We start from the raw sequence: 12,307 nt of genomic DNA, 5'->3' as shown, positions 1-12,307 counted from the left end.
TTGGAGGAAGTTTCCTTACGTTGCATATCCAAAAACGATATTAGCTGTAACCTTCAGGGCATCCAAGATCAGAATGGTATCATCATACTCATTTCTATAATAAACGGAAACAAAAGTTTAGAATGTGAATCTGACAACCCAATCATGGAAGTGTTACAGTGTATGTCATAGAAAACAGATAATTTTTCTTTCTTTCTTAAATCAAGAATGAATCCACTGATGGTAAACAGAATTAGCTGCATCAACATTTTCATGAAAACAATAGACAGCCAAATATTATGCATTGACTAGATGAGGGCACCTTATATTAACTGCTGTTGAATTTGGCCACGGTCCTAGCCAGAAGTCTTTGAAACCACTGAAATCTGCCAGTCATTTTAGGCTAATGGAAACTTGATGGGTTTTCCTTTCAAAATGCAACATGAGCAAGGCTGAAATGTGAAAATCTGCCATATTTCTTACATTTTTGTTTCGGCCAGTAGAATGTGACGTTTAATTGGGTTATTAATGTTGCATTAGCAATGAAGTTCACAGGCTCTGGAAACACTGTAGTGGTCATGAGGAATAATCTCTCTGGTAATAAGTCACCAGGACTAGATGATATTGTTCACTCAAGAGTTCTGAAGGCACTCAAATGTGAAACTGCAGATCTACTAACCATGGTATGTAACCAGATGACTAGAGGACAGCTAAGTTAACACCAATTTTTGAAAAAGGCTGGAGGTGATCCTGGCAGTTACAGGCCAGTAAGCCTAACTTTAGTACCCGTCAAATTGATTGAAACTATAGTAAAGAACAGAATCATCAAACACACAGATAAATCCAATATGTTGAGGAAGAATCAACACAGCCTTTGTAAAGAGAAATCATGCCTTACGAATCTATTAGAATTCTTTGAGGGTGTCATCAAAAGTGTGGACAAGGGTGATCCAGTGGCTGTGGTGCAGGACTTTTTCTGAAAGCCTTTGACAAGGTTCCTCATCAAAGGCTCTTAAGCAAACTGTGCAGTCACAGGATAAAAGGTAACTTGTTTCCTATCTTTTAACCCATGGTGGGAATAAAGAGTCACTTTTCACAATGGAGAAAGGTAAATAGCCATGTCCCCCCAGGATACATACTGGGACTATTGCTGTTCACCATATTCATAAATGAACTGGAAACGGGGGTAAATAGTGAGGTGGAAAAGTTTGCAGATGATACAAAATTACTCAAGACAGTTAAGTCCAAAGCAAACTTTGCCACCTCACTGTTTCACAAAACTGGGTGACTGGGCAGCAAAGAGGCAGATGAAATTCAATGTTGATAAACAGTAATGCATATTGGAAAACATAATCCCAACTATACATATGAAATGATGCGATTTAAATGAACTGTTACCACTCAAAAAAGATCTCCAAGTCAACATGGATAGGTCTCTGAAAACAGCCGCTCAATGTGCATTGTCAATCCAAAAAAAAAAAAAAAAAGCTAACAGAATCTTAGGAACAATTAGGAAAGGGATCGATGAGACAGAAAATATCTTGCCACTGTGTAAATAGATGGTACACCCACACCTTGAATACTGTGTGCACTTCTGGTCACCCCATCTCAACAAAGACATAGTAGTATTGAAAGAGGTACAGAGTAAGGCAACAAAAATTATTGGGGTATGAAACAGCTTCCATATGAGGAGATATTAAAAAGTATTGGACTGTTCAGAGTAGAAAAGAGACGATGAAGGGATGGAATGTGTTAGAGGTCTATAAAATCATGAATGGTATGGAGAAAGTGAATAAGGAAGTGTTATTTACCCCTTCATGTAACACAAGAACCAGCGGTTACTCAATGACACTAATAGGCAACAGGTTTAAATCCAACATAATGAAGTACTCCTTCCTGCAATACAGATGCAGCCATCCTAGTCATTGCCGGGGGATGTTGTAAAGGACAAAAGTATAACTGGGTTGAAAAAAATATTAGATAAGTTCATGGAGGATAGGTTCTAGCTATTCTAGCTACTAGCCAAGATGGTCACGGATACAACCCCGTGCTCTGGGTGTCCCTAAACCTTTGACTACCAGAAGCTAGGACTGGACGACAGGCAATGCATCATTGAAAATTTGCCCTATTCTGTTCATTCTTTCTGAAGCATCTGGCACTGGCCACTGTTGGAAGACAGGATACTGGGCTATATGGACCACTGGCATAACCTTGTACAACCATTCTTATGTCCTTAATAAGAGTTCTCTGGGGGCTGACTGAAGAGAGGACTTCAAATGGAAGCTGAATTAGGTACAGGGTTTATTATTACTTTACATGTGGAGAAAGTCAACTAAGTTTCTTTAAATTAAAATAAATCTGCTAAACCTTTCCATTTTTTAAACTTGTATATATAAAACTGTTTTTCAGGAGGCAGGAGAAAGCATCATCCAGTAACACTGGTATACAAGGAGTCAACAAAAATCTATTTGTCTTCAAAAATGTCACAAATGAAGGACTTTGCAACAGTTCCATATCATCAAAGGTTTCTACATATTAATTGAAGTGGCTCTTAACACAAAATCTTCCAGCCACAGCAGTCTTATGACGCAGTAGACAGCAGCAATCTCTGCTGACTTAAAACTCTTATCAGTTTTATCTAGCTAGTTTGATGCTTTAGTACATTTCTCTTTAACCTGTTGAGCGGATAGGTTGTATCTGGATGCAAAAATACATAATAAGCTGAATTACCATCTTCATGTTTTCACATTTTTGGAGCAGTCTCTAAGATCTCTCAGAACCCATTGGAGCTAGAAATTCTCTCCAACCTCCATCCACCTAAGTACTTACAAAAACATTTATAGCATGAAGTGCCACATGTGGTTCTAGCTTCCTCCCTATTCCCTGGAAGCAGCTGATTATTTGGTTAGCTGGTTTTGTTTGTTTTTTAAAGTATGCTCCCCCTTCTCCAGTTGTAATTTGCTGTTGCTGTGTGAACGCTAAAGAAAATAGGAGAGAGTTTCACACTTTGTGTCGGAAAGTAATGAGATATGTGGTCACCCTAGCCTTCCTCACCCTCCCATGAAAAGGAAACTGATTAATCCACAGTTACAATTTACAGTAAGCATTTCAAGACTAGAAATCCTACCTTTTTCTACACATATCCAGTAAAAACACGTTGAGCCCAGTCTCTTTTTCCTGCATCAGTTTGAGTATATTCTGCACACACAAACAGTTTGCAGACCGATAGGGATTTGGGGCATCAATCGGAACCATGAAACTGTTCCCATAGTTTTCATAGCCATGGCCAGCATAATATAATAAACCTGAAAGGAAAAAGTAGATTATATGGTATACGCACACATTAAAAAGCCACCACTGACTGCACTGGGGCCAGCATTTTACCCATTACATCTACGTTGTTTGGGAGAAATTAAACTTTTTTGCTAATCCAGGTAGAGTTTTCAATTAATATCATCAATGATTGGGCAGAAAGTCAAAATAAAAATAGGCAATTATTGACCCTACTGTGTGCAAACATAACATGAAGAGTTTGGGTAAGTAAAATTGCTTTAACACAAGACAGTAGGTACTTATGAAATAACATTGCTTTAGATTAACAATGTACTAGGGAAATATGGTCTAGATGAAATTGTTATAAGGTGGATGTACATTTGGTTTAAAAACAATACTCTAAGAGTACAGTAGAACCTCAGAGGTACAAACACCTAGGGAACAAAGGTTGTTCTTAACTCTGAAATGTTTGTAACTCTGAACAAAACGTTATGGTTGTTCTTTCAAAAATTTACAACAGAACATTGGCTTAATACAGCTTTGAAACTTCACTGCGGAAGAAAATGCTGCTTTTAATCATCTTAATTTAAATGAAACAAGAACAGAAACAGTTTCCTTACCTTATGAAGTCTTTTTTTTAAACTTTCCCATTTTTTAATAGTTTATGTTTAACACAGCACTGTACCATACAGTATTTGCTTTTTTTTTTTTTTTTTAATAAAGTCTTTACTGCCTGATCATGTACTTCCAGTTCCAAATGAGGCTTGTGGTTGATTGGTCAGTTTGTAACTGAGGTTCTACTATGGTTCTCAATGATTCACTGTCCACCTGGGAGGGTATATCTAGTGAGGTACCAGAGGGGGTCAGTCCTGTGTCAGATACTATTCAATATTTTCATTAATGATTTGGGCAACGGAGTGGAGAATATATTTAGAAAATATGCAGACACCAAACTGGGAGAGGTCATAAGCATTTTGGAGGACAGGATTAGAATTCAAAATGACCTTGACAAATTAGAGAACTGCTCTGAAATCAACAAAATGAAATTCAATAAAGACAAGTGTAAATTACTACAAGTAGAAAGGAAAAAAAATCAAATACACAACTAGAAAATGGGGAATAACTGGCTAGTTCACAGTACTGGTGAAAAAGATCTAGGGGTTGTCATGGTTCACAAATTGAATATGCATGAACAATATATGATTCAGCTGTGAAAAAGCTTCATTTCATTTTGGTGTGAATATTAACAGATGTGTTGTATATAAGATCTGGGAGGTAAGTGTCCCGCTCCACTCGGCACTGGTGCCTCAGCTGGAGTACAGCATCCAATTGTGTTTAGGAAACTTTAGGAAAGATGTGGACAAACTGAATTGAGTCTAGAGGAGAGCAACAGAAATGGTAAAATGTTTAGAAAACCTGATCTACGAGAAAAGATTAAAAACAGAACATGTTAAGTCTTGAGAAAAGACAACTAAGTGGGGACCTGATAGCCTTCAAATATGTCAAGGGCTTGTTTAAAGAGGACTGTGATCTATCGTTCTCCATGCCCATGAAAGATTGGAGGAGAAGGACTTGGCTTAATATGCAGCAAGAGAAATTTAGGTTATATATCAGGAAAAGCTTTCTATCTATAAGGTTAGTTAAGGTCTGGAATAGGCCTCCAAAGGAGGCTGAGGAAGGACCTTTATTCAAGGATTTTGAGAACAGGTTGGACAAATACCTCTCAGGGATGATCTAGGTTTACTTGGTCCTGCCTCAGCGCAGAGGGCTGGACTTGATGACCTCTAAAAGTCCCTTCCAGCCCTATATTTCTATGATTCTGTCGTATAAACAAGATGCCCTTGAAGTCTGAATATAAATATTTGTAAAAATCCATTTAGCAACTAGAATTATGGCCTGTTATGGGAGTATAGCGCATAATCTATACCAGGGGTTCTCAAACTTCATTGCACCACAACCCCCTGCTGACAACAAAAATTACTCAAGGGACCAAAGCCTGAACCCACTGGACCTGGCGGCAGCAGGATGTGTGTGTGCGTGCGTGTGTGTAAGCTGAAGTTCAAGGGCTGCAGCCCCTGGCAGGGGCCCTTTAACTTGATCCCCGCCACCCAGGGCTGGAGCCCTCAGCGTTCAGCTTAGGCCCCAGGTGGTGGGGCTCAGGCTTCAGCCCCAGACCCCAGCAAGTCTAACAGCAGCCCTGGCAACCCCATTAAAACAGGGTCGTGACCCACTTTGGGGTCCCGAACCACAGTTTGAGAACCACTGATCTATACAAAGGGTTAAATTGTGCATAGATGAGTTAGCAGCTGTACTAACTTGTATAATCAGCTCCTGCACATGCACATCTGCATATCTGTAAGTTCAGATTTCATATTAGACAGAAAGGAATAATACTGAATTACATAGCTAAAAGTTACAAACATATTTAACGTTAAAGGGATACTGTCAACTTAAAAAGACACACTTGTCTGAAAACTCCCCCCACTACTATCATGAGTAACCAAAATTACTATAACTAAACGATTAGAGAAAATATATTTCTATTTTTCCAGCTTGCTTACTCTTTATATTTGGCATTACTTTGTGTATCATCAGTTTCATTGTTTCCCCCATATAGCCAGCTTCTCCATTTGTATTTGTGAAGCTTTGTTACAGCAATAGGAGAGAGAAACATTTTGAAATTTAGAAAAATGCAATTGTTACATCATAAAAACTGAGAGGACATAGGACTAGGTATCTGTTATTAAACTACTTTAACTCTTTTTAAAATAGGTCTGGTCTCTAAGTCTGTTTACAGGTTCAGAATTCATGACTGTGATGTGTGTCTCTCTCTGCTGGATAATTAAAAAAAATTTTTTTTCAAGTTAAATTCTTACTAGACTGATTAGGATAACACTTTAAAATAATCTTTGAATCAAATCTGTAATAAATATTCACTTATAGTACTTTAAGTCTTCAAAACATTCTATAAACATTTTACAGAGAAAATTTTATTACAGTTAAATATTTTCTTACTGCAAAAGGTTAACTTTAGTCTAAACCTTAGATTTAGCCTATTATGAATAGAAATACTTGATATCTTGCCTTGATAAGAAAACCAGTTAAATCAAATAAAAACTATTTAATCTCAGTAACAAAAACAAAAATTATGACAGTGAATATGATTTCTGCCTCTTGTAAATTTTTATGGTATATTAGTTGTTCTTTATATAACTCATGGTCACAGGCTTATATATTTTCCCACTGCCTCTTCCTGGTATTTCCTTAACTTATCTATTGCAGGATCTGGTTTTAAAAGGAACTTTAGTCAGCAGTACACTCTAGTTGCCAAGCCAGATACTGAGTTGGTGAAAGTTATTATAAGTCAATTGAGGTCAGTGGAGTTATGACAATATATGCCAGCTATGGATCTTCCTCATAGGCAGTATGACTGGGGCTCTATACAAATAAAATAAATGAATGGAATTATGAACCACCCATCATCATAAAATTTCACGTTCTGAGTGCTCAAAATAGAGTAGGTGCATTTAAAACACTGAAATCACCTATATCAAAGTCAGCTTTTATATTTAGAAAGCTAGATTTACATTTTAGTTATTGGAATAAAAGAAAAGCAACTTCAACTAAATTACAGTCCTTTGTGTTTCAGAAATACCATGAGACTGACATGGCACTTCTAAGCTAAACCAACAATTTCAATTATTTATAAGCTTCCAAGTCACACAGAGACCTTTAAAGTTGCTACATGCAATGAGCACAGCTCACAACCCAATGGAAAACTGTAAACCTAGATTCAGAGTAAAGATAAGTGCACAGAAAGCAAATACAAGACAAGTGAGAGCCTAAAAATTGTTTAAATGCCACTTGAATTTTGATGCCATTCAAACCTGGCAGAAGCTCAGAGACTTATAATAGCATCACTTGATTAAAAAGGTACAATTCTAAAGGGTTTACAGTTGACATAACATCTAGTTAAAACAATCTGCAGTATAAACTAAACTAACAGTAAGACAATTACAAGATTCCTGTGGTTACAGCTGACTGGTGAGTTTTGAGAAGTTAGAAAACAACTTGAGTGCCAAGCATCTGCTTAATAGGCACTTTGCGCATGATCCTAAAGGACTTCATTCAAAGCTTACTGTATTCAAAGGGATCCTTTAAAATGCTTTGGATCTAACCCTAAATTAGTAAAACTTTTATTTATACAGGTCTAAATATGCAATAATGTACCTAGATAACCACTCACCACAGACCAGGAAATAACAACCACTGAAGTATTAGTTAAAACAGTCCATGTGTCTAATGAACAGAGTCAAACCCTTTAAAAAGAATGTTGCCCCAGATTTTTCTGCCCTATTGTGTCAGCCTAGTACCACTGTTATAGTGGCATCATCCAAACCATTCCACAGCTTACACAACCCATGCCTGTAAGCAGGAGAAAACAGCTTTAGTAATGACCTTTGGTAGTCACCCAACAACACTAAGAGCATATCATATGTAACTAGGGATGGAAACAACACAGCATTTCATTCCTCAACTCTAAATAGCCTCCAGGGGTCAACACGTATTTTACTTCAATATTGAAAATAGTACTAATGTCATGCAGACATGCTCCTGAGCCTATCAACTTCCTAATCAGATACAAATTCAGGATGCCTTCAAATTTTACTTACCCCCATTCATTAGCCTATTGACTTCACTGGGACTGAAGCACATGCTAAGATGCTCTCCTGAATAGGGACGTTTTCCTGAATCATGGCCTTACATTGTTTAACCACCTGAACTGATGATTATACTCCTTTGTCTAGCCAATGTTACCAGCGGTTTATAAGCACCTTTTCACACTAAACCCATTCCTACCCTAGACCAAATGGAAAGCTGAAAAAATTTCCTTGTAGAACAACTCATGGAAGTAGCTATTGCACAATATAAAACACAATCCTTGTCACCTACTCATCTAGGTTCAATTCAACATAAAAAATTCTTTAATAGATCTTTCTGGACTGCAGCTAGATTACAAGCATCAATCCCTACAGATGTGAGCACTTGCCTACTTCACATTCTCTGAACTGAAAATGTACCACCTCCCCCACCACACCCAAAAGAAATTCAGAGCCTGATATGGAAGGTGGGAATAGAAGATATAGGAGGTCTCAGCCTTCATTAGCTTGAAGAGTAATGGACCATAGCAGTCTTAGAGAGTATAAGACCACATCTGGCATTCAACCTTTGATCTTCCACTTGAACTAACAGAGCAGTACTATGAAATGATCTCTGCTGCAACACACTAACTTATGTATTTAAAAGATTTTTTTAAACTGTGCAAATTAACATACTAGAGTGAATAATTCAGTTGTGGCTGTGCTTGCGTACATATCGAAACCACATGAGAGCAACTGTTGCATAGGTGTATTTTTAAATAAAATTAATTCTCTTTGTCTTTGTTTTAAATATACAGATGCATTTTACTCAGGTAAGTGTGGCATATGAATAAACTTATGTCTAAATTAATGCCTTCCTTGTTTTAGCTAGTTATATCATTCTGCAAATGCTCTCCCTGTATATGGCTGGTACGCAATGGCTAAACTATCTAGTTTAGTAACTGATCACCAATCATAGGCATTATCTACAAACTGGCTTCTAAGGCAGAACTTAAATCACTTGATTGTGTTCGTTTGTTCAATAGACTTTGCCAGTTTATTTTGGATGGTCCTATTTTAACAAATCGCTATTACATATACACTAGTTGAAATGTTGGAAATTGAATGCTTGACATTGCTTTTACAATAAAGGTGAACACCTGGATACTTGTTGCAGCATCTGTGTGTCCAATTATATTCCTGCTTTCAGGATCATAGGGTCAATGTAAAAAGATTAGGGGACAAATTCTGCTCTTATTTGCATCAGAGTACATAAAGAGTATCTTCACTGATGTCAATGAAGTGAGTGAGTGAGATCAGAATGAGTCCCCAGATTTATGAAGTTTCTTCACTTTGAGAGCTGTTATCCACTACCAGTCATGGTAGAAAGGTTTGAATAACTGAAGAGTTAGCAATTTAATTTGTACTACTTAGCCATGGCCTGGATGCCGTATGGTATTAAAATATGTTTACCCAAACTTTCAGCACATAAATAATCCCAGTGAAGTCAGTGCTTACAACAGCCACCGATAAGACAGTATTAACATCTTGGTCCTTGGTAGTTGTGGACCAAATTTAGGTCCTATTCTGTTTAAAGGCAGTCAGCCATTTATTAATATCGTACAAATAATCATTAGCATAGGCTTGTATTCTAACCCTGACACAGAACTAGACAGAGCTTTTTATGTAGATTAATCCTGCCAAGAACTGGATCGATCAGTACCAAAGGAAGGGTGACAGGATCAAGCATCATCTGCACTAAAATATGATGTCTACTCACGCCAGGCCTTGTTGTGATTATTGGACAAAATTACCCTAAAATCAATTATAAAAAGTAAGCAAAAGTTTACGATGTTACAATAACCATGAAAATAGGTCAAGTTGTTTAAGACACTGAATGTTAAAAACTGGTGCAAGAGAACTAGACAGAGAAACTGGATTAGTCTAAACCAAAAAGGCCCCATTGACATAATCCAAGGACTGTTGAAATTATGCTTGTTTAAAAATAGATGATGTGGAGCCAGAATGTAATGAAACAAAATTGGAGTGTTGGATATTAGGCCTAACTGGTGGACAAAATGATGAGGATAAAATGTGCCTCCCACTTTTGCTACTTTTGTTTCTAATACTTTTTTGGAGGGTGGAGGGTGATTGGGAAGGAATCTTCTTCCGCCTGCTCATCCCCCAATCTGCCAGAACAGCATCTCATCTTGATTCATCTAAAGGACTTTCTTCCTGAGAGGAAAGCCGGCTGGCCTTGGACTTGTTTGTTTACACCTGTGAGGACTGGATGTCATTACTTTATCATGTCACACAATCCTCACAAATGAAAACAAGTTCCTTAAACAAGAGGAAGGCCAGCCAGCCATTCTTTCAGGAAGAATGTTCTTTATATGAGTTGAGATGAGCTGCAGGGATGAGCTGGGGGAAGAAGATTCCTCTCTCCCCCAATGCTTTTTTTAAAAAAAACAGAGTAAAGATGGGTGGCATATTTTATCCTCATTAGGTTGTCCACTTTTTGTCATAATTCCTCCTTCTCTCCCCTTCAGAACATAGAAATAGCCACTCTGGATCAGACCATATGTCCATCTAGTTCAATATACTTTCTCCGACACTGGCCAGCACCAGATACCAGGAAGGTGTAAGAACCCTGCCATAGGCAGATGTGGGATAATCTGTCCCCCAAATAGGTCTCATCCTTGTTTCTAATGTTAGATTGGCTTAAACTCTGAAGGAGAAGGTTTAATATCCCTTCCAAAACTTGTCACTAATGATGACAGCTCTGAATATTATTGATAATAAATATCCAAACCTTCCTCTTGTTGCAGAGTGCCACAGGTATTTCAAGAACTGACAATGGTTCCATTCTCATTGTGTCTTTACTAAGCATGCTGGGTTTCAAAAAACAAAAATGTTACAACAACCCTGGACAAATAAATAAGACAGAGAAAAACAGTCAGTCTGCTGTACGTTAATAGCTAGAAACATGACAGCTAAACTATGGGAGTTTATGGAGCCTTTTTTCCCCCAGGGTGAGTATATAGAAACAGTAAATTAGGGTACTTGTCAGGGAAGCCTGGCTCTAATCTCCTTATTATTAGCTATAAACCACCATCTATATGATTGCAGATGTTACCAAAGTTGCCAGGCAGCAAAGTGGGACCTGTGAGCCAATATGAGCCTCACACTCTATAAAACATACTTACAATACATCATATCCATCTCATTTATATTTCAGAAATCTGGAAACATGGCTTATTGCAGAGGTTCCTAAACTTTTTGCCATCATGACTCCATTTTGATGAAATACTTCCTTCCAGGACCCAAGACAGCATGGAGGATGCCATTTTGAAGAGCAAAATGGTGTTCTCTACACACGGCATGTGAGAGGTCATGCCTCATGGGGGACACCATTTGAAGAGCAAAATGGTGTCCTCTGCACACTGTGACCTCCGACGTATGATGCATGTGAGGTCATGCTATGTAGAGCAAGAGTGCTTCCACCGCACACTTGGGATTGCCGCAACCCCCTCTGCTGATGGTGTTACTCCATTTGGGTAGTGACCCAGTTTGGGAACTGCTGACTTATTGCCTCAGATACTTCGACTTGTTGAAAGGATCTGCTGTAAAAGCACTCAGAAGCTAGGAAATGCCTATGCAACTTTAATCCAGCCTCCTGTATGTATGCATATAGTAGCCTTTAATTACATGATCACATACTATGTTTTTCATAGGATTATGAAACAAAGTGGGCAGGAACACCTTTTATCAGAGCATTTCTGCCCCAGATAGGTTTATTTTAAAATGGTAACTGGATTTCTTTCCTGTCATTGGGCAAGTAACTGGGTTAAGGATATCTGATGAGCAGCCAGCAAAAGTATTTAAGATGCAGTGGTCACAAACAGTTATTGTACTAATATCAGGATCACAGAAATCAACATTTTAAGTTATCTCCAGAGTTTTTACTAAGAAAATAGCCAGATTACTTTCAATCTTTAAAATGCATGCTGTTACATCTCTCATCTCATTTATATATGATGAGCACAATAATTCTGCATTGCATTTAATAACAAATATATTGAGGAACTAAAGTACCAAGACCACCATCACCAATTTGTTTATCAGTTCTACTTTTAGTGAACAGTGTTTGAAATGCCACATTCCTGGCAGCAAGTAGTAATTACACAGTGTCATGGTAAATATCATGAATATCTGAAACAAGGTCTAAATGGGAGTAGCAGCTGTGCCTCTTATGTTTGGAGCTGTGCCCACTAAAACGCAATAAATCACTCGCAATTTATACCCTGACAGCATATTTTATATTGCTTCTGAGACACTCATAGTTACTATCCAGAATGATCATTTAAATGATAAAGTAGTTTTATAAAGGTTTAATGATAAACTTTACTGGGAGA

General features: G+C 37.7%; 1 protein-coding gene across 2 annotated transcripts in view; it reads right to left on the bottom strand.

Moving 5' to 3' along the window:
- MALT1 (MALT1 paracaspase) overlaps window positions 1-12,307 on the bottom strand; it is an 80,336-nt gene that overhangs the window by 16,652 nt on the left and 51,377 nt on the right. For both annotated transcript variants that reach the window (XM_084629501.1, XM_084629502.1), the window contains 2 exons: window positions 3,107-3,284; window positions 20-94 (listed from right to left, as the gene is read on the bottom strand). In XM_084629501.1, the coding sequence (XP_084485627.1) occupies window positions 20-94; window positions 3,107-3,284 (253 nt within the window). The remainder of the gene's footprint in view (window positions 1-19; window positions 95-3,106; window positions 3,285-12,307) is intronic.

Source organism: Lepidochelys olivacea (genome assembly GCF_965140295.1).
Source record: "Lepidochelys olivacea isolate rLepOli2 genome assembly, chromosome: 5".
In the NCBI taxonomy this organism is placed as follows: Eukaryota; Metazoa; Chordata; order Testudines; family Cheloniidae; genus Lepidochelys; species Lepidochelys olivacea.
Note: the sequence above shows the minus strand (reverse complement) of the source record. Positions and strands in the feature narration are given on the sequence as shown.